Source organism: Salvelinus namaycush, chromosome 5 (genome assembly GCF_016432855.1).
Source record: "Salvelinus namaycush isolate Seneca chromosome 5, SaNama_1.0, whole genome shotgun sequence".
Lineage (NCBI taxonomy): Eukaryota > Metazoa > Chordata > Actinopteri > Salmoniformes > Salmonidae > Salvelinus > Salvelinus namaycush.
In genome coordinates, this window is record NC_052311.1 from 5,840,386 (window position 1) to 5,861,433 (window position 21,048).

The 21,048-nt window shown below is 39.6% G+C and overlaps 2 protein-coding genes across 2 annotated transcripts in view; both read left to right on the forward strand.

Annotated features, from left to right (window-relative positions):
- LOC120047879 (START domain-containing protein 10-like) overlaps window positions 1–16,008 on the forward strand; it is a 44,767-nt gene extending 28,759 nt beyond the window's left edge. Inside the window, exons 5-6 of the mRNA XM_038993452.1 lie at window positions 14,978–15,030; window positions 15,595–16,008. Of these exons, the coding sequence (XP_038849380.1) occupies window positions 14,978–15,030; window positions 15,595–15,816 (275 nt within the window). The 3' untranslated portion in view covers window positions 15,817–16,008. The remainder of the gene's footprint in view (window positions 1–14,977; window positions 15,031–15,594) is intronic.
- A 2,881-nt stretch (window positions 16,009–18,889) lies between these two features.
- arap3 (ArfGAP with RhoGAP domain, ankyrin repeat and PH domain 3) overlaps window positions 18,890–21,048 on the forward strand; it is a 52,232-nt gene continuing 50,073 nt past the window's right edge. The window contains exon 1 of the mRNA XM_038993453.1: window positions 18,890–18,998. The gene's annotated coding sequence lies outside the window, so the exon portion shown is untranslated. The remainder of the gene's footprint in view (window positions 18,999–21,048) is intronic.

The following is a 21,048-nucleotide window of genomic DNA, read 5'->3' on the forward strand; positions in this document are numbered from 1 at the left end:
GACTCTGAAACTGTCCTGAGAGATCGGAGACATGAGCGGCCAGGGTCTCAACGGCATGACGAGCAGCAGACAATTCCTGCTCGTGTCTGCCGAGCATTGCTCCCTGGATCTCGATGGCAGTCTTGCGAGAATCCGTAGTCGCTGGGTCCATTCTTGGTCGGATTCTTCTGTTATGCTGGTGAAGGAGGACCCAAAAGCGACGTAATAGAAACAGAGTCTTTATTCCAGTTTTAAACAAACAATGATTCTCCTGGATATTATCAAAGGTTAATCCAAAACAGGAAACTGAAAACCTCTCGTCAGTAGAGAGGAACGACTGGAGCCGCGACCACAAACTGCAGGTCGCTTCAGGAAGGCACAGACCGTAGCTGACATAGACACCTGCTCACACGCAGCATCTGACAAAGGCAAAAACACGACAGGGCGGAACAAGGACACAGAGCAGCAAACCTCAAACAAGAATCCGACAAGGACAGAAGCGGAAAACAGAGGAGAAATAGGGACTCTAATCAGAGGGCAAAATAGGGGACAGGTGTGAAAGAGTAAATGAGGTCGTTAGGAGAATGAGAAACAGCTGGGAGCAGGAACGGAACGATAGAGAGAGGAGAGCGGGAGAGGGAGAGAGGGAGGAGGAGAGAGAGAGGAGAGAAAGAGGGAAAGAACCTAATAAGACCAGCAGAGGGAAGCACAGGGACAAGACATGATGAAAGACAAAACATGACAATAGCAGTATAGCAGTAAAGTAGAATAGCAGTATAGCAGTATAGCAGTATAGCAGTACAGCAGCATAGCAGTATAGTTGTATAGTAGTATAAAAGGACAGCAGTATAGCAGTATACCAGAATAGTAGTATAGCAATATATTGCTATAGCAGAATAGTCGTATTGTAGTATAGCGGCATAGTGGTATATTGGTATAGTATTATTGTAGCATAGTAGTATATCAGTGCAGTAGTATGGTGGCATACTAATATAGCAATATAGTAGTATAGTGGTATATTGGTATAGTATATTGTAGCATAGTAGTATACCAGCGCAGTAGTATGGTGGCATACTAATATAGCAATATAGTAGTATAGTGGTAATCGGTATAGTATTATTGTAGCATAGTAGTATATCAGTGCAGTAGTATGGTGGCATACTAATATAGCAATATAGTAGTATAGTGGTATAGTAGTATGGCAGTATACCAACATAGAAGTATACTAGTATAGCACCATATTAGTATGGCAGTACATTAGCATAGTAGTATTGCAGTACAGGACTATAGTAGTATATTGGCATAGTAGTATACTAACATAGTATTATAGTGGTGTAGCAGTATATTACTATAGCAGAATGGTAGTATGATAGTATAGTAGTATAGCAGCATAGTAGTATATTATTATAGTATTATTGTGGTGTAGTAGTATGGCGTGTATAACTATACTAGCAGTGTGGTGGTATAGCAGTGTAGTGTTATAGCTTTGTATCGATATTGCAGTATAGTAGTATAGCAGTATAGTCATATAGCAGTATATTAATATAGCAGCAATGGAGTATATTAGTAAAGCGGTATATTAGTATAGCGGTATAGTAGTATAGCAGTATAGAAGTATAGTAACATAGTAGCATGGAAGTATAGTAGCATGGTAGAATATTAGTATAGTAGTATGGTAGTACAGCAGTATATCAGTATATCGTTATAGAAGTATAGTAGCACAGAAGTATAGTAGAATAGTGGTGTATTAGTATAGTGGCATAGTAGTATATCAGTATAACATTATATTGGTATAGTGGTATTAGTATATTGGTATGGTAGCACAGCAGTATAGTAGTATGAGTATAGCGTTTATTAGTAGTGTAGTTGTATGGAGTATATAATATAGAAGTGTAGTATTTTAGCTTTATATTGATATTGCAGTATAGTAGAATAGCAGTATAGTCATATGGCAGTATATTAATATAGCAGCAATGGAGTATATTAGTAAAGCGGTATAGTAGTGTAGTAGTATATTGGTATAGCAGTATAGTTGTATATCGGCATAGAAGTATAGTAACATAGTAGCATGGAAGTATAGTAGCATGGTAGAATATTAGTATGGTAGTATATCAGTATATCGGTATGGAAGTATAGTAGCACAGAAGTATAGTAGCATAGTAGTGTATTAGTATATTGGTATAGCAGTATATCAGCATGGTAGTATAGTACCATATTAGTATGGCAGTATAGTAGCATAGCAGTATATTAGTATGGCAGTATAGTAGTATATCAGTATGGTAGTATACTACCATATTAGTATGGCAGTATAGCAGCATGGCAGTATGGCAGTATAGTAGTACAGCTGTATATCAGCGTGGTAGTATAGTACCATATTAGTATAGCAGTATAGTAGCATAGCAGCATATTAGTATGGTAGTATAGTAGTATTGTGGCATAGTAGTATATCAGTATAACATTAATTGGTATACTAGTATAGTGGTATAGTTGTGTAGTAGTATAGCAGTATATTAGTATATTGTATATGTAGTACAGTAGTATATGAGTATAAGCCATTTATTAGTAGTGTAGTTGTATAGGGGTGTAGTGGTATAGTAGTATATTGGTTTAGCAGCATAGTAGTATAGTGGCTTAGTAGTGTAGTGGTATTGTAGTATAGTAGCATAGCAGTATAGCCTATGTAGACCTAATGTAGATGCATACTGTAACAAAGTAGGGTCCAAACAATTAATTCAGAAACAGAACCCTCAACACACTAGACGACATTACGCAATATGTATTGTATACTTCTATATTATATAGTAGTCCTACAGTAGGTAAGACTCGAGCATCACTGACCATCCTCTGTAGCGGCCAGCCTATACTGTAGTCCTAGGTAAGACTAGGTCATCAGACAGTTCTGTTGTCAGAAAGAAAGGCAGCTGGGTCTCTGATGGACGTCCACCCGGGAGAGGTCCTGAAAAATAAAGAGGGAAAGCTGTGGTAATGGCTAGCAGCTAGTAACGAGGAAACCTGATCCCCCCCACCCTGCTGCCAGGCAAGAGGGTAACAGCCCTTACTGAAGAAAACTCCAGCTGACCCCGTCGGGAACCCAGATAAAGAGGAAACCTGATCCCCCCCCCCCCCCCCCCCCACCCTGCTGCCAGGCAAAGAGGGTAACAGCCCTTACTGAGACACTTCAGCTGACCCCGTTGGGAACCCAGATAAAGAGGAAACCTGATCCCCCCCCCTGTAAACCAGGGGTCCTATAGGAACTATATCTACTGTCTACTGTCTTTACTGTAAACCAGGGGTCCTATAGGAACTATATCTACTGTCTACTGTCCTTACTGTAAACCAGGGGTCCTATAGGAACTATATCTACTGTCTACTGTCTTTACTGTAAACCAGGGGTCCTATAGGAACTATATCTACTGTCTTTACTGTAAACCAGGGGTCCTATAGGAACTATATCTACTGTCTACTGTCCTTACTGTAAACCAGGGGTCCTATAGGAACTATATCTACTGTCTTTACTGTAAACCAGGGGTCCTATAGGAACTATGTCTACTGTCTTTACTGTAAACCAGGGGTCCTATAGGAACTATATCTACTGTCCTTACTGTAAACCAGGGGTCCTATAGGAACTATATCTACTGTCTACTGTCCTTACTGTAAACCAGGGGTCCTATAGGAACTATATCTACTGTCTACTGTCTTTACTGTAAACCAGGGGTCCTATAGGAACTATATCTACTGTCCTTACTGTAAACCAGGGGTCCTATAGGAACTATATCTACTGTCTACTGTCCTTACTGTAAACCAGGGGTCCTATAGGAACTATATCTACTGTCTTTACTGTAAACCAGGGGTCCTATAGGAACTATATCTACTGTCTACTGTCCTTTACTGTAAACCAGGGGTCCTATAGGAACTATATCTACTTCTACTGTCTTTACTGTAAACCAGGGGTCCTATAGGAACTATATCTACTGTCTTTACTGTAAACCAGGGGTCCTATAGGAACTATATCTACTGTCTACTGTCTTACTGTAAACCAGGGGTCCTATAGGAACTATCTACTGTCCTTACTGTAAACCAGGGGTCCTATAGGAAACTATATCTACTGTCTACTGTCTTTACTGTAAACCAGGGGTCCTATAGGAACTATATCTACTGTCTACTGTCTTACTGTAAACCAGGGGTCCTATAGGAACTATATCTACTGTCTACTGTCTTTACTGTAAACCAGGGGTCCTATAGGAACTATATTACTGTCTACTGTCTTTACTGTAAACCAGGGGTCCTATAGGAACTATATTACTGTCTACTGTCTTTACTGTAAACCAGGGGTCCTATAGGAACTATATCTACTGTCTACTGTCTTTACTGTAAACCAGGGGTCCTATAGGAACTATATCTACTGTCTACTGTCTTACTGTAAACCAGGGGTCCTATAGGAACTATATCTACTGTCTACTGTCTTTACTGTAAACCAGGGGTCCTATAGGAACTATATCTACTGTCTTTACTGTAAACCAGGGGTCCTATAGGAACTATATCTACTGTCTACTGTCTTTACTGTAAACCAGGGGTCCTATAGGAACTATATCTACTGTCTACACTGTAAACCAGGGGTCCTATAGGAACTATATCTACTGTCTTTACTGTAAACCAGGGGTCCTATAGGAACTATATCTACTGTCTACACTGTAAACCAGGGGTCCCATAGGAACTATATCTACTGTCTTTACTGTAAACCAGGGGTCCTATAGGAACTATATCTACTGTCTACTGTCTTTACTGTAAACCAGGGGTCCTATAGGAACTATATCTACTGTCCTTACTGTAAACCAGGGGTCCTATAGGAACTATATCTACTTCTACTGTCTTTACTGTAAAACAGGGGTCCTATAGGAACTATATCTACTGTCTACTGTCTTTACTGTAAACCAGGGGTCCTATAGGAACTATATCTACTGTCTACTGTCTTTACTGTAAACCAGGGGTCCTATAGGAACTATATCTACTGTCTACTGTCTTTACTGTAAACCAGGGGTCCTATAGGAACTATATCTACTGTCTTTACTGTAAACCAGGGGTCCTATAGGAACTATATCTACTGTCTACTGTCTTTACTGTAAACCAGGGGTCCTATAGGAACTATATCTACTGTCTACTGTCTTTACTGTAAACCAGGGGTCCTATAGGAACTATATCTACTGTCTACTGTCTTTACTGTAAACCAGGGGTCCTATAGGAACTATATCTACTGTCTACACTGTAAACCAGGGGTCCTATAGGAACTATATCTACTGTCTACTGTCTTTACTGTAAACCAGGGTTCCTATAGGAACTATATCTACTGTCTACTGTCTTTACTGTAAACCAGGGTTCCTATAGGAACTATATCTACTGTCTTTACTGTAAACCAGGGGTCCTATAGGAACTATATCTACTGTCCTTACTGTAAACCAGGGGTCCTATAGGAACTATATCTACTGTCTACTGTCTTTACTGTAAACCAGGGGTCCTATAGGAACTATATCTACTGTCTACTGTCTTTACTGTAAACCAGGGGTCCTATAGGAACTATATCTACTGTCTACTGTCCTTACTGTAAACCAGGGGTCCTATAGGAACTATATCTACTGTCTACTGTCTTTACTGTAAACCAGGGGTCCTATAGGAACTATATCTACTGTCTTTACTGTAAACCAGGGGTCCTATAGGAACTATATCTACTGTCTACTGTCTTTACTGTAAACCAGGGGTCCTATAGGAACTATGTCTACTGTCTTTACTGTAAACCAGGGGTCCTATAGGAACTATATCTACTGTCCTTACTGTAAACCAGGGGTCCTATAGGAACTATATCTACTGTCTTTACTGTAAACCAGGGGTCCTATAGGAACTATATCTACTGTCTTTACTGTAAACCAGGGGTCCTATAGGAACTATATCTACTGTCTACACTGTAAACCAGGGGTCCCATAGGAACTATATCTACTGTCTTTACTGTAAACCAGGGGTCCTATAGGAACTATATCTACTGTCTACTGTCTTTACTGTAAACCAGGGGTCCTATAGGAACTATATCTACTGTCCTTACTGTAAACCAGGGGTCCTATAGGAACTATATCTACTGTCTACTGTCTTTACTGTAAACCAGGGGTCCTATAGGAACTATATCTACTGTCTACTGTCTTTACTGTAAACCAGGGGTCCTATAGGAACTATATCTGTCTACTGTCTTTACTGTAAACCAGGGGTCCTATAGGAACTATATCTACTGTCTACTGTCTTTACTGTAAACCAGGGGTCCTATAGGAACTATATCTACTGTCTTTACTGTAAACCAGGGGTCCTATAGGAACTATATCTACTGTCTACTGTCTTTACTGTAAACCAGGGGTCCTATAGGAACTATATCTACTGTCTACTGTCTTTACTGTAAACCAGGGGTCCTATAGGAACTATATCTACTGTCTACTGTCTTTACTGTAAACCAGGGGTCCTATAGGAACTATATCTACTGTCTTTACTGTAAACCAGGGGTCCTATAGGAACTATATCTACTGTCTACTGTCTTTACTGTAAACCAGGGGTCCTATAGGAACTATATCTACTGTCTACTGTCTTTACTGTAAACCAGGGGTCCTATAGGAACTATATCTACTGTCTACTGTCTTTACTGTAAACCAGGGGTCCTATAGGAACTATATCTACTGTCTACACTGTAAACCAGGGGTCCTATAGGAACTATATCTACTGTCTACTGTCTTTACTGTAAACCAGGGTTCCTATAGGAACTATATCTACTGTCTACTGTCTTTACTGTAAACCAGGGTTCCTATAGGAACTATATCTACTGTCTTTACTGTAAACCAGGGGTCCTATAGGAACTATATCTACTGTCCTTACTGTAAACCAGGGGTCCTATAGGAACTATATCTACTGTCTACTGTCTTTACTGTAAACCAGGGGTCCTATAGGAACTATATCTACTGTCTACTGTCTTTACTGTAAACCAGGGGTCCTATAGGAACTATATCTACTGTCTACTGTCCTTACTGTAAACCAGGGGTCCTATAGGAACTATATCTACTGTCTACTGTCTTTACTGTAAACCAGGGGTCCTATAGGAACTATATCTACTGTCTTTACTGTAAACCAGGGGTCCTATAGGAACTATATCTACTGTCTACTGTCTTTACTGTAAACCAGGGGTCCTATAGGAACTATGTCTACTGTCTTTACTGTAAACCAGGGGTCCTATAGGAACTATATCTACTGTCCTTACTGTAAACCAGGGGTCCTATAGGAACTATATCTACTGTCTTTACTGTAAACCAGGGGTCCTATAGGAACTATATCTACTGTCTTTACTGTAAACCAGGGGTCCTATAGGAACTATATCTACTGTCTACACTGTAAACCAGGGGTCCCATAGGAACTATATCTACTGTCTTTACTGTAAACCAGGGGTCCTATAGGAACTATATCTACTGTCTACTGTCTTTACTGTAAACCAGGGGTCCTATAGGAACTATATCTACTGTCCTTACTGTAAACCAGGGGTCCTATAGGAACTATATCTACTGTCTACTGTCTTTACTGTAAACCAGGGGTCCTATAGGAACTATATCTACTGTCTACTGTCTTTACTGTAAACCAGGGGTCCTATAGGAACTATATCTGTCTACTGTCTTTACTGTAAACCAGGGGTCCTATAGGAACTATATCTACTGTCTACTGTCTTTACTGTAAACCAGGGGTCCTATAGGAACTATATCTACTGTCTTTACTGTAAACCAGGGGTCCTATAGGAACTATATCTACTGTCTACTGTCTTTACTGTAAACCAGGGGTCCTATAGGAACTATATCTACTGTCTACTGTCTTTACTGTAAACCAGGGGTCCTATAGGAACTATATCTACTGTCTACTGTCTTTACTGTAAACCAGGGGTCCTATAGGAACTATATCTACTGTCTACTGTCTTTACTGTAAACCAGGGGTCCTATAGGAACTATATCTACTGTCTACACTGTAAACCAGGGGTCCTATAGGAACTATATCTACTGTCTTTACTGTAAACCAGGGGTCCTATAGGAACTATATCTACTGTCTACTGTCTTTACTGTAAACCAGGGGTCCTATAGGAACTATATCTACTGTCTACTGTCTTTACTGTAAACCAGGGGTCCTATAGGAACTATATCTACTGTCTACTGTCTTTACTGTAAACCAGGGGTCCTATAGGAACTATATCTACTGTCTACTGTCTTTACTGTAAACCAGGGGTCCTATAGGAACTATATCTACTGTCTACTGTCTTTACTGTAAACCAGGGGTCCTATAGGAACTATATCTACTGTCCTTACTGTAAACCAGGGGTCCTATAGGAACTATATCTACTGTCTACTGTCTTTACTGTAAACCAGGGGTCCTATAGGAACTATATCTACTGTCTACTGTCTTTACTGTAAACCAGGGGTCCTATAGGAACTATATCTACTGTCTACTGTCTTTACTGTAAACCAGGGGTCCTATAGGAACTATATCTACTGTCTACTGTCTTTACTGTAAACCAGGGGTCCTATAGGAACTATATCTACTGTCTACTGTCTTTACTGTAAACCAGGGGTCCTATAGGAACTATATCTACTGTCTACTGTCTTTACTGTAAACCAAGGGTCCTATAGGAACTATATCTACTGTCTTTACTGTAAACCAGGGGTCCTATAGGAACTATATCTACTGTCCTTACTGTAAACCAGGGGTCCTATAGGAACTATCTACTGTCTTTACTGTAAACCAGGGGTCCTATAGGAACTATATCTACTGTCTACTGTCCTTACTGTAAACCAGGGGTCCTATAGGAACTATATCTACTGTCTACTGTCTTTACTGTAAACCAGGGTTCCTATAGGAACTATATCTACTGTCTTTACTGTAAACCAGGGGTCCTATAGGAACTATATCTACTGTCCTTACTGTAAACCAGGGGTCCTATAGGAAGTATATCTACTGTCTACTGTCTTTACTGTAAACCAGGGGTCCTATAGGAACTATATCTACTGTCTACTGTCTTTACTGTAAACCAGGGGTCCTATAGGAACTATATCTACTGTCTACTGTCCTTACTGTAAACCAGGGGTCCTATAGGAACTATATCTACTGTCTACTGTCTTTACTGTAAACCAGGGGTCCTATAGGAACTATATCTACTGTCTTTACTGTAAACAAGGGGTCCTATAGGAACTATATCTACTGTCTACTGTCTTTACTGTAAACCAGGGGTCCTATAGGAACTATGTCTACTGTCTTTACTGTAAACCAGGGGTCCTATAGGAACTATATCTACTGTCCTTACTGTAAACCAGGGGTCCTATAGGAACTATATCTACTGTCTTTACTGTAAACCAGGGGTCCTATAGGACCTATATCTACTGTCTTTACTGTAAACCAGGGGTCCTATAGGAACTATATCTACTGTCTACACTGTAAACCAGGGGTCCCATAGGAACTATATCTACTGTCTTTACTGTAAACCAGGGGTCCTATAGGAACTATATCTACTGTCTACTGTCTTTACTGTAAACCAGGGGTCCTATAGGAACTATATCTACTGTCCTTACTGTAAACCAGGGGTCCTATAGGAACTATATCTACTGTCTACTGTCTTTACTGTAAACCAGGGGTCCTATAGGAACTATATCTACTGTCTACTGTCTTTACTGTAAACCAGGGGTCCTATAGGAACTATATCTACTGTCTACTGTCTTTACTGTAAACCAGGGGTCCTATAGGAACTATATCTACTGTCTACTGTCTTTACTGTAAACCAGGGGTCCTATAGGAACTATATCTACTGTCTTTACTGTAAACCAGGGGTCCTATAGGAACTATATCTACTGTCTACTGTCTTTACTGTAAACCAGGGGTCCTATAGGAACTATATCTACTGTCTACTGTCTTTACTGTAAACCAGGGGTCCTATAGGAACTATATCTACTGTCTACTGTCTTTACTGTAAACCAGGGGTCCTATAGGAACTATATCTACTGTCTACTGTCTTTACTGTAAACCAGGGGTCCTATAGGAACTATATCTACTGTCTACTGTCTTTACTGTAAACCAGGGGTCCTATAGGAACTATATCTACTGTCTACTGTCTTACTGTAAACCAGGGGTCCTATAGGAACTATATCTACTGTCTACTGTCTTTACTGTAAACCAGGGGTCCTATAGGAACTATATCTACTGTCTACTGTCTTTACTGTAAACCAGGGGTCCTATAGGAACTATATCTACTGTCTTTACTGTAAACCAGGGGTCCTATAGGAACTATATCTACTGTCCTTACTGTAAACCAGGGGTCCTATAGGAACTATATCTACTGTCTACTGTCTTTACTGTAAACCAGGGGTCCTATAGGAACTATATCTACTGTCTACTGTCTTTACTGTAAACCAGGGGTCCTATAGGAACTATATCTACTGTCTACTGTCTTTACTGTAAACCAGGGGTCCTATAGGAACTATATCTACTGTCTTTACTGTAAACCAGGGGTCCTATAGGAACTATATCTACTGTCTTTACTGTAAACCAGGGGTCCTATAGGAACTATATCTACTGTCTTTACTGTAAACCAGGGGTCCTATAGGAACTATATCTACTGTCTACACTGTAAACCAGGGGTCCCATAGGAACTATATCTACTGTCTTTACTGTAAACCAGGGGTCCTATAGGAACTATATCTACTGTCTACTGTCTTTACTGTAAACCAGGGGTCCTATAGGAACTATATCTACTGTCCTTACTGTAAACCAGGGGTCCTATAGGAACTATATCTACTGTCTACTGTCTTTACTGTAAACCAGGGGTCCTATAGGAACTATATCTACTGTCTACTGTCTTTACTGTAAACCAGGGGTCCTATAGGAACTATATCTACTGTCTACTGTCTTTACTGTAAACCAGGGGTCCTATAGGAACTATATCTACTGTCTACTGTCTTTACTGTAAACCAGGGGTCCTATATGAACTATATCTACTGTCTTTACTGTAAACCAGGGGTCCTATAGGAACTATATCTACTGTCCTTACTGTAAACCAGGGGTCCTATAGGAACTATATCTACTGTCTTTACTGTAAACCAGGGGTCCTATAGGAACTATATCTACTGTCTACTGTCCTTACTGTAAACCAGGGGTCCTATAGGAACTATATCTACTGTCTACTGTCTTTACTGTAAACCAGGGTTCCTATAGGAACTATATCTACTGTCTACTGTCTTTACTGTAAACCAGGGTTCCTATAGGAACTATATCTACTGTCTTTACTGTAAACCAGGGGTCCTATAGGAACTATATCTACTGTCCTTACTGTAAACCAGGGGTCCTATAGGAAGTATATCTACTGTCTACTGTCTTTACTGTAAACCAGGGGTCCTATAGGAACTATATCTACTGTCTACTGTCTTTACTGTAAACCAGGGGTCCTATAGGAACTATATCTACTGTCTACTGTCCTTACTGTAAACCAGGGGTCCTATAGGAACTATATCTACTGTCTACTGTCTTTACTGTAAACCAGGGGTCCTATAGGAACTATATCTACTGTCTTTACTGTAAACCAGGGGTCCTATAGGAACTATATCTACTGTCTACTGTCTTTACTGTAAACCAGGGGTCCTATAGGAACTATGTCTACTGTCTTTACTGTAAACCAGGGGTCCTATAGGAATTATATCTACTGTCCTTACTGTAAACCAGGGGTCCTATAGGAACTATATCTACTGTCTTTACTGTAAACCAGGGGTCCTATAGGACCTATATCTACTGTCTTTACTGTAAACCAGGGGTCCTATAGGAACTATATCTACTGTCTACACTGTAAACCAGGGGTCCCATAGGAACTATATCTACTGTCTTTACTGTAAACCAGGGGTCCTATAGGAACTATATATACTGTCTACTGTCTTTACTGTAAACCAGGGGTCCTATAGGAACTATATCTACTGTCCTTACTGTAAACCAGGGGTCCTATAGGAACTATATCTACTGTCTACTGTCTTTACTGTAAACCAGGGGTCCTATAGGAACTATATCTACTGTCTACTGTCTTTACTGTAAACCAGGGGTCCTATAGGAACTATATCTACTGTCTACTGTCTTTACTGTAAACCAGGGGTCCTATAGGAACTATATCTACTGTCTACTGTCTTTACTGTAAACCAGGGGTCCTATAGGAACTATATCTACTGTCTTTACTGTAAACCAGGGGTCCTATAGGAACTATATCTACTGTCTACTGTCTTTACTGTAAACCAGGGGTCCTATAGGAACTATATCTACTGTCTACTGTCTTTACTGTAAACCAGGGGTCCTATAGGAACTATATCTACTGTCTACTGTCTTTACTGTAAACCAGGGGTCCTATAGGAACTATATCTACTGTCTACTGTCTTTACTGTAAACCAGGGGTCCTATAGGAACTATATCTACTGTCTACTGTCTTTACTGTAAACCAGGGTTCCTATAGGAACTATATCTACTGTCTACTGTTTTTACTGTAAACCAGGGTTCCTATAGGAACTATATCTACTGTCTTTACTGTAAACCAGGGGTCCTATAGGAACTATATCTACTGTCCTTACTGTAAACCAGGGGTCCTATAGGAACTATATCTACTGTCTACTGTCTTTACTGTAAACCAGGGGTCCTATAGGAACTATATCTACTGTCTACTGTCCTTACTGTAAACCAGGGGTCCTATAGGAACTATATCTACTGTCTACTGTCTTTACTGTAAACCAGGGGTCCTATAGGAACTATATCTACTGTCTTTACTGTAAACCAGGGGTCCTATAGGAACTATATCTACTGTCTACTGTCTTTACTGTAAACCAGGGGTCCTATAGGAACTATGTCTACTGTCTTTACTGTAAACCAGGGGTCCTATAGGAACTATATCTACTGTCCTTACTGTAAACCAGGGGTCCTATAGGAACTATATCTACTGTCTTTACTGTAAACCAGGGGTCCTATAGGAACTATATCTACTGTCTTTACTGTAAACCAGGGGTCCTATAGGAACTATATCTACTGTCTACACTGTAAACCAGGGGTCCCATAGGAACTATATCTACTGTCTTTACTGTAAACCAGGGGTCCTATAGGAACTATATCTACTGTCTACTGTCTTTACTGTAAACCAGGGGTCCTATAGGAACTATATCTACTGTCCTTACTGTAAACCAGGGGTCCTATAGGAACTATATCTACTGTCTACTGTCTTTACTGTAAACCAGGGGTCCTATAGGAACTATATCTACTGTCTACTGTCTTTACTGTAAACCAGGGGTCCTATAGGAACTATATCTACTGTCTACTGTCTTTACTGTAAACCAGGGGTCCTATAGGAACTATATCTACTGTCTACTGTCTTTACTGTAAACCAGGGGTCCTATAGGAACTATATCTACTGTCTACACTGTAAACCAGGGGTCCCATAGGAACTATATCTACTGTCTTTACTGTAAATCAGGGGTCCTATAGGAACTATATCTACTGTCTACTGTCTTTACTGTAAACCAGGGGTCCTATAGGAACTATATCTACTGTCCTTACTGTAAACCAGGGGTCCTATAGGAACTATATCTACTGTCTACTGTCTTTACTGTAAACCAGGGGTCCTATAGGAACTATATCTACTGTCTACTGTCTTTACTGTAAACCAGGGGTCCTATAGGAACTATATCTACTGTCTACTGTCTTTACTGTAAACCAGGGGTCCTATAGGAACTATATCTACTGTCTACTGTCTTTACTGTAAACCAGGGGTCCTATAGGAACTATATCTACTGTCTACTGTCTTTACTGTAAACCAGGGGTCCTATAGGAACTATATCTACTGTCTATTGTCTTTACTGTAAACCAGGGGTCCTATAGGAACTATATCTACTGTCTTTACTGTAAACCAGGGGTCCTATAGGAACTATATCTACTGTCTACTGTCTTTACTGTAAACCAGGGGTCCTATAGGAACTATATCTACTGTCTACTGTCTTTACTGTAAACCAGGGGTCCTATAGGAACTATATCTACTGTCTACTGTCTTTACTGTAAACCAGGGGTCCTATAGGAACTATATCTACTGTCTACACTGTAAACCAGGGGTCCTATAGGAACTATATCTACTGTCTACTGTCTTTACTGTAAACCAGGGTTCCTATAGGAACTATATCTACTGTCTACTGTCTTTACTGTAAACCAGGGGTCCTATAGGAACTATATCTACTGTCTACTGTCTTTACTGTAAACCAGGGGTCCTATAGGAACTATATCTACTGTCTACCGTCTTTACTGTAAACCAGGGGTCCTGTAGGAACTATATCTACTGTCTACTGTCTTTACTGTAAACCAGGGGTCCTATAAGAACTATATCTACTTTCTACTGTCCTTACTGTAAACCAGGGGTCCTATAGGAACTATGTCTACTGTCTTTACTGTAAACCATGAGTCCTGCAGAAACGAACTCTACTGTATACTGTCTTTACTGTAAACCAGGGTTCCTATAGGAACTATATCTACTGTCTACTGTCTTTACTGTAAACCAGGGGTCCTGTAGGAACTATATCTACTGTCTACTGTCTTTACTGTAAACCAGGGGTACAGTTGGAACTATATCTACTTTCTACTGTCTTTACTGTAAACCAGGGGTCCTATAGGAACTATATCTACTGTCTACTGTCTTTACTGTAAACCAGGGGTCCTATAGGAACTATATCTACTGTCTTTACTGTAAACCAGGGGTCCTATAGGAACTATATCTACTGTCTACTGTCTTTACTGTAAACCAGGGGTCCCGCAGGAACTATATCAACAGGAAGCAGTGAAAAACACATTTTTGCTAGTATTGTATTTGCTATCATAGGTCTACCTACTAGAAATACTTGAGGAGTATTGTATTGGTGTTGTACCTTCATGTTTTTTGTTTGGACTGCAGGTTCCCTTCCCAAGTGGGTGGTGAATAGAGCTTCTCAGTTCGTAGCACCAAAGGTAATATTATCATATGAATATAATAATCAATCTGGTCCATCTGTCAGTGTATTATGGCTGTTTGTAACAGTGTGTTATATGTGAAAATGTGATCGTATTATACATTGTATTTAAATGTTTAAGGAAGATTAGTTCAAATGAGGATGAAAAGAGATCCTAATAAAATAAAATCTGTCTAAGAAATGTAGTATCTTGAAAGCGAGAACTAGAGAGATTGTTCCTAACAAATCACATGGGGTAGTCTATATTATCCATCTCTGGTTTGGGAAGAGAGAAATGATTGTATATCTCTGCCTCCATCTAGTGGTTTCAGGAAGTACATGCATTTCCCAAATATGTTTTGACTGTTTTGATTCCAAAATCACTAATCATGGACACCATTAAAAGTAATACCGTGGTGTTATAACTCATTATTACACATTTAACAACTATTTATAAACACATAATTTACAGTTTATTGCTTACTTATAAAAACCCTTCAAAACATGTCTACATGGCTTATCTAAGAGGCTCTTAATTAATACATTCATTTAGAATCTGAATATTTGTGCTCCTTCCCCCTAGGCCATGAAGAAGATCTACAAGGCCTGTCAGAAGTATCCAGAGTGGAAGAGGAAGCACAACCCTAACCTGAAGCCCTGGATTTATCCCGAGCAGAACACCTTACCGTGTATTAACGTGGCTGACCTTGTACTACAGAGAGCCGACTCACTGGAGAACATTGATGAGAGTCGCCTGACGGAGGAGAAACAAGCACAACATCACAGCGATGACGAAGAGACCTAGTCTGAGTGAAGACACTGTTTGTATGTAATTGTGTGGCTGTGTTTAAAATAGCACCCTATTCCCTGTATAGTGTATTACTTTTGTGCAGGGCCCATTAGGCTCTGGTCAAAAGTAGTGCACTACTTACCTATAGGGCCCTGGTCAAAAGTAGTGCACTATATAGGAAATGAGGTGCCATTTGGGACACGCACTCTGTTGAGTGTGTGTGTGTGTGTGTGTGTGTGTGTGTGTGTGTGTGTGTGTGTGTGTGTGTGTGTACAGTACAAATAATGTACATGTATGATAGACTATCGTTTTGATCTGAAAATTTGTCTTGTTGCATTTAGTTGCTGATTTATCTATAACGTATTAAATCAGAGGGGTTTAACAGGGTATTTTCATATAGCATGACAAATTGGGGGGAAAATCTGACATATTCTTCCAAAAATGGACGCCGTATTTACGGTGCTATCGTTCAATTAAATAGTATAATATCTCATTGACAGTAATAACAGAGTAAACCTTTGAGTAAAACTTTGTGTCTCTTTCAAAAAAACTAATTTGAAGACAATATTTCAAGACCCTATTCACGTTTGATTTGACTAAGCTTTCATTTGGCTCCTGAGGGGTTGCAGCGGTCCAAGGCACTGCAGGCTTCATCACATTCGGCTGTGATTGGGACCCCCATAGGGCGGCGCCCAACATCGCCCGGGGTAGGTCGTCATTGTAAATAATAATTTTGTTTTTAACTGACTTGCCTGGTTAAATAAAAACAAAACAAAAAATACAGTAGCCTTTACCAATACAGGCAACCTACTACAGTATATTTCCAGGTCTCTAGTGCCTCCCAGTGGCAGTAATATGTCATAACATTTCCTCATCCCCCAGTGTTCCGGAAGCCATGAGCTGTTAGAACAATGGAATGTCAAGTTTGTTAGGAAGTGAATTAGCATAATGCACCAAGACATGTGTTCTTTTGTACAGTGAATGGCCCACTGAGACTCCTAAGTCACAGGGGAGGAGAGATGGCAGCATAACCTGTTTGGAATCATTATAATCAGTCATAATCTGTTATAGTTTTTTATAACCTTAGGGGTCATGAAGCATGTTTAGCTGTTAAAAGGTCATTACATCACTTATACTTTGGTGTTGCCTGTTCTGACTAAATATCAAAGATTATGTATTAATTAATAAAGTTATTATTAGGCATGTGTTTTCATTTAATTCAAACTGTCTTTTTGTAGGATTTAATGACATGTTTCCAAAATGGAGCGGCATCATGTTCACACTGTCACGGTCGCTGTAATAATTATCGGACCAAACTGCAGCGCGATATGGTTTCCACATAACATTTATTTGAAAACGCACAAAACAACAAAGAACGAAACAAACAACGAACCGTGACTACAGAGGTGCTACGTGCACTAACTTAAAACACAAAATTCAATATCCCACAAAACACAGGTGGAAAAAAGGCTACCTAAATATGATCCCCAATTAGAGACAACGATTACCAGCTGCCTGCCTCTAATTGGGAACCATATCAAGCACACCAACAAAGAAATATGAAAACTAGAACGCCACATAGAAATAATAGACTAGAACACCCCAGTAACGCCCTGACCTATTATACCATAGAGAAACAATGGCTGTCTATGGTCAGGGTGTTTAGTTCAAACTGTCTTTTTGTAGTATTTTCTGACATGTTTCCAAAATGGAGCCGCATCATGTTCATACCAACGCACTTGTTAAATAAAGAGAAGTTGTCTCCTGATTTTAAGACCTTCGCGGCTGATGTTCTTGATTCTTAAATTCTAAGTACAAGTTCCCATTTTGACCTCAATGTTTGTTTTTCTCCGTCAATAAGGAACGTTTATGTGTGACTGTATCCCTTTTCAGAGTTAAAAATGCAGCTGGGGGCCAATCCTCAGAATCTGTATTGTCTCAGGCATTTCCTTTTTCCCCAAGGCTACTTCCTGTCACACTTCCTGTCCGCATCAGTCAGATTGTTTTTTGAGGGAAAGGAAACGCCACTAGTGTCTAGATTTCTCACACGGCACAAAAGCTTCTCGTTGCTTTTAGAACTCACAATTCCTTGCTTTGTCTAGCATAAAACGTCTTCCATTTTGAGTGATCTTTGAGAATTAAAGTGTGTGATGTTATTGTATTGTGTGCATCCATTTATTTTCCATAATCTGAGCTGCCGTTGATTTTTGAATAACAATGTGTGTGATTCATGATGTCCCTGGAACGTGAACATTTTTAATGTAACCTTTATTTAACTATTTAACGTTATATACGTGTGTGTGTGTGTGTATGAGTGTGTCAGTGTGTGTGTGTGTGTGTATGAGTGTGTCAGTGTGTGTGTGTGTGTGAGTGTGTCAGTGTGTGTGTGTGTCAGGAAGGGTGAGGGCGCTCAGGAAAATCCAGGACCACATCTTAGTTACACCTTAACATCCACATTTTTTGTAGATATTCAAAATTCTGATCTCTCATCAGGTTGTCTATTGTATCAGCAGGCCTATTGAAGCCCACAACACATTACTTTTCCTACCATGCAGCTAACCTAACCTAAACTAACCTAATCCTAAACTAACCTAACATAACCTAAACTAACCTAAACGAACCTAACCTAACCTAACATAAACGAACCTAAACTAACCTAACCCTAAACTAACCTAACCTAACCTAAACTAACCTAACCCTAAACTGTAGGCTACATATTACACATACTGTGTAGTCTTTTTTGTTATTTTGCAGGCAATAGGGAATGTTTTTAAAATAAGAGCATGGGGCCCCAACACAGTATAATTACATTACCTGATTGCAAGCTGTCAGTTCTTTGGCATTATGCCTATTATGAAAGTGAAACAAAACAATTACATTTTTATATTTTTATTCCTTTCTTGCAAAGGCAAAGTAGTGCAGTCAAAAGATATAATTTCTGTTTATGAATTACCATTATGTCTTTTTAAGTTGTGGGATAATGAGTTTGTTGAACAGGAAAAATGTCGGCTAAACTCCTTCGCCGCCCTCCCCTTTAAGTACGATATCCTTGATACTTTGCGGAGTAACCTGACCATTGCAACAAAGTTGCCGACAGGGATAGTTCTTCCTCTGCTGCTCAACCAAAAAACCGAGCGATTCAAGAATGTAGACGGTCCATTGGGATAACAGCCACGCACATCGAAACACAGCAAAAGGTAATGCATGATTATCATATTATTAGACTAATAGCGTGTCGGAGTTCGCACTGTGTGTGGGCGACATGCCGCAGCATGAGATTGTGAGAGAGCGCTCTTTTTCAATACGTTATTATTTTGCTATAGGACTAATAATGATTTAAATTATCAGTATTATTTATCAATATTGTCGTCATATGTTACTTGTAGAGTTGTGTAGGCCTACCGCAGAATAATTAAATGGATTCTGTGTAATGATTCATTTGACAATTAAAAAAAAAATATATATTACCATGTTTAAGAGTAGCCTATCTTATGACACCACATGGTGAGCCTATTGTAACATTTCACCCATTATACTATCACCTGTCTGTTTTGCTGTAGGCTATGGGTTTACAGACCCACCCCATTGTAGATTTGCCAGGGGCACATCAGACCCTCTTCATCTTGAGTGGGTTTTGGGGTCTTGGAATCTGTCTGTTGTATAGTTTCACAGCTGAAACCTGATTGAATCAGTAAGTTATTTGTTAGACAGTGCAGAGGACAGAGAGACATAACCACTTTAAAATAATCACTGGAATTTCTCATTTAAGATACTAACCAATTTTAGCTCTGTTTTTTGGAATTGTGTTGAGTGAGATTATTAATTTAGAATGTCTGAATGTTATGTTGTTCAGTGTCAGTGCCACTCGTAGTAAGGCCCAGATGATAGTTCCTCTATATTCCTCCTCTATGAGTGTCTCAGAGCTGCTTGGGTCAGTCTTTGGTCATTAGATGTTCAGTGTAATGGACAACGTTACACTGACCAGAATCATTGACCTCCAGAGGCCTCTCTCTCTGTCTATAGATGGACACTACAGCCATCATCATCATGACCCTGTTTTAGGTTTTATATGTGAGGTAGTATAGTGTAGTATAGATTTGTAATAGCGTTTCACATGTAATTTTGCTTTGCGTGATGTATTGTTGTCTCTATCTTCTTGCCCTTTGTGCTATTGTCCATGCCCAATATTGTTTGTACCATGTTTTGTGTTGCTACCATGTTGTTGTCATGTTGTGTTGCTACCATGCTGTCTTGTCATGTGTTGCTGCCTTGCTATGTTGTCTTAGGTCTCTCTCTTTATGTAGTGCTGTGTTGTCTCTCTTGTCGTGATGTGGGTTTTGTCTTTTATTTTTATCCCAGACCCCACAAGAGGCTTTTTGCCTTTTGGTAGGCTGTCATTGTAAATAAGAATTGGTTCTTAACTGGCTTCCTAGTTAAATAAAGGTTCAATAAAGGTTCAATAAAGTACAAGTAATTCACGCTACGGATCAATACAGAACTATTTCCAATTACATTTACGAATCAACAAAGACGACTTCAAACCTCCAGAGTTAACATTACATTCACTTTGATTTTCTGTCCTGCTTTCCTTAATGTGTTCCTGGTGACTACCTCATGAAGCTGGTTGAGAGAATGCCAAGAGTGTGCAAATCTGTCATTAAGTCAAAGCGTGACTACTTTGAAGAATATCAAAAATGAAATATATTTAGAATTGTTTGACACTTTTTTTTCTTCGTTACTACATGAATCCATATGTGTCATTTCATAGTTTTGATGTCTTCACTATTATTTTACAATGTAGAAAATAGTAAAAGTAAAGAGAAACCCTGGAATGAGTAGGTGTGTCCAAACTTTTGACTGGTACTGTACATAAAAACACTAATGTTGACATAAAGAACCCTGCCAACTAATATCAACACTTTGTATTTTAGTTTTGGGTTAATTCTTTGCCTTCTGTAAGTTTGTAAGAATCATTGATTTGTAATTCCGTTACCAAATAAAACATCTTAAAGATATTTTCTAATTTTACTTTAAAAAAAAATTCGGACACTGTTTAGTCCATGGAGAATAAGAGCACCTCCTCCCAGCTGCCCACTGCACTGAGGCTAGGTAACACTGTCACCACTGATAAATCCATGATAATCGAGAATTTCAGTAAGCATTTCTCTACGGCTGGCCATGCTTTCCTCCTGGCTACCCCAACCGCGGCCAACAGCTCCGCACCCCCCGCAGCTACTTGCCCAAGCC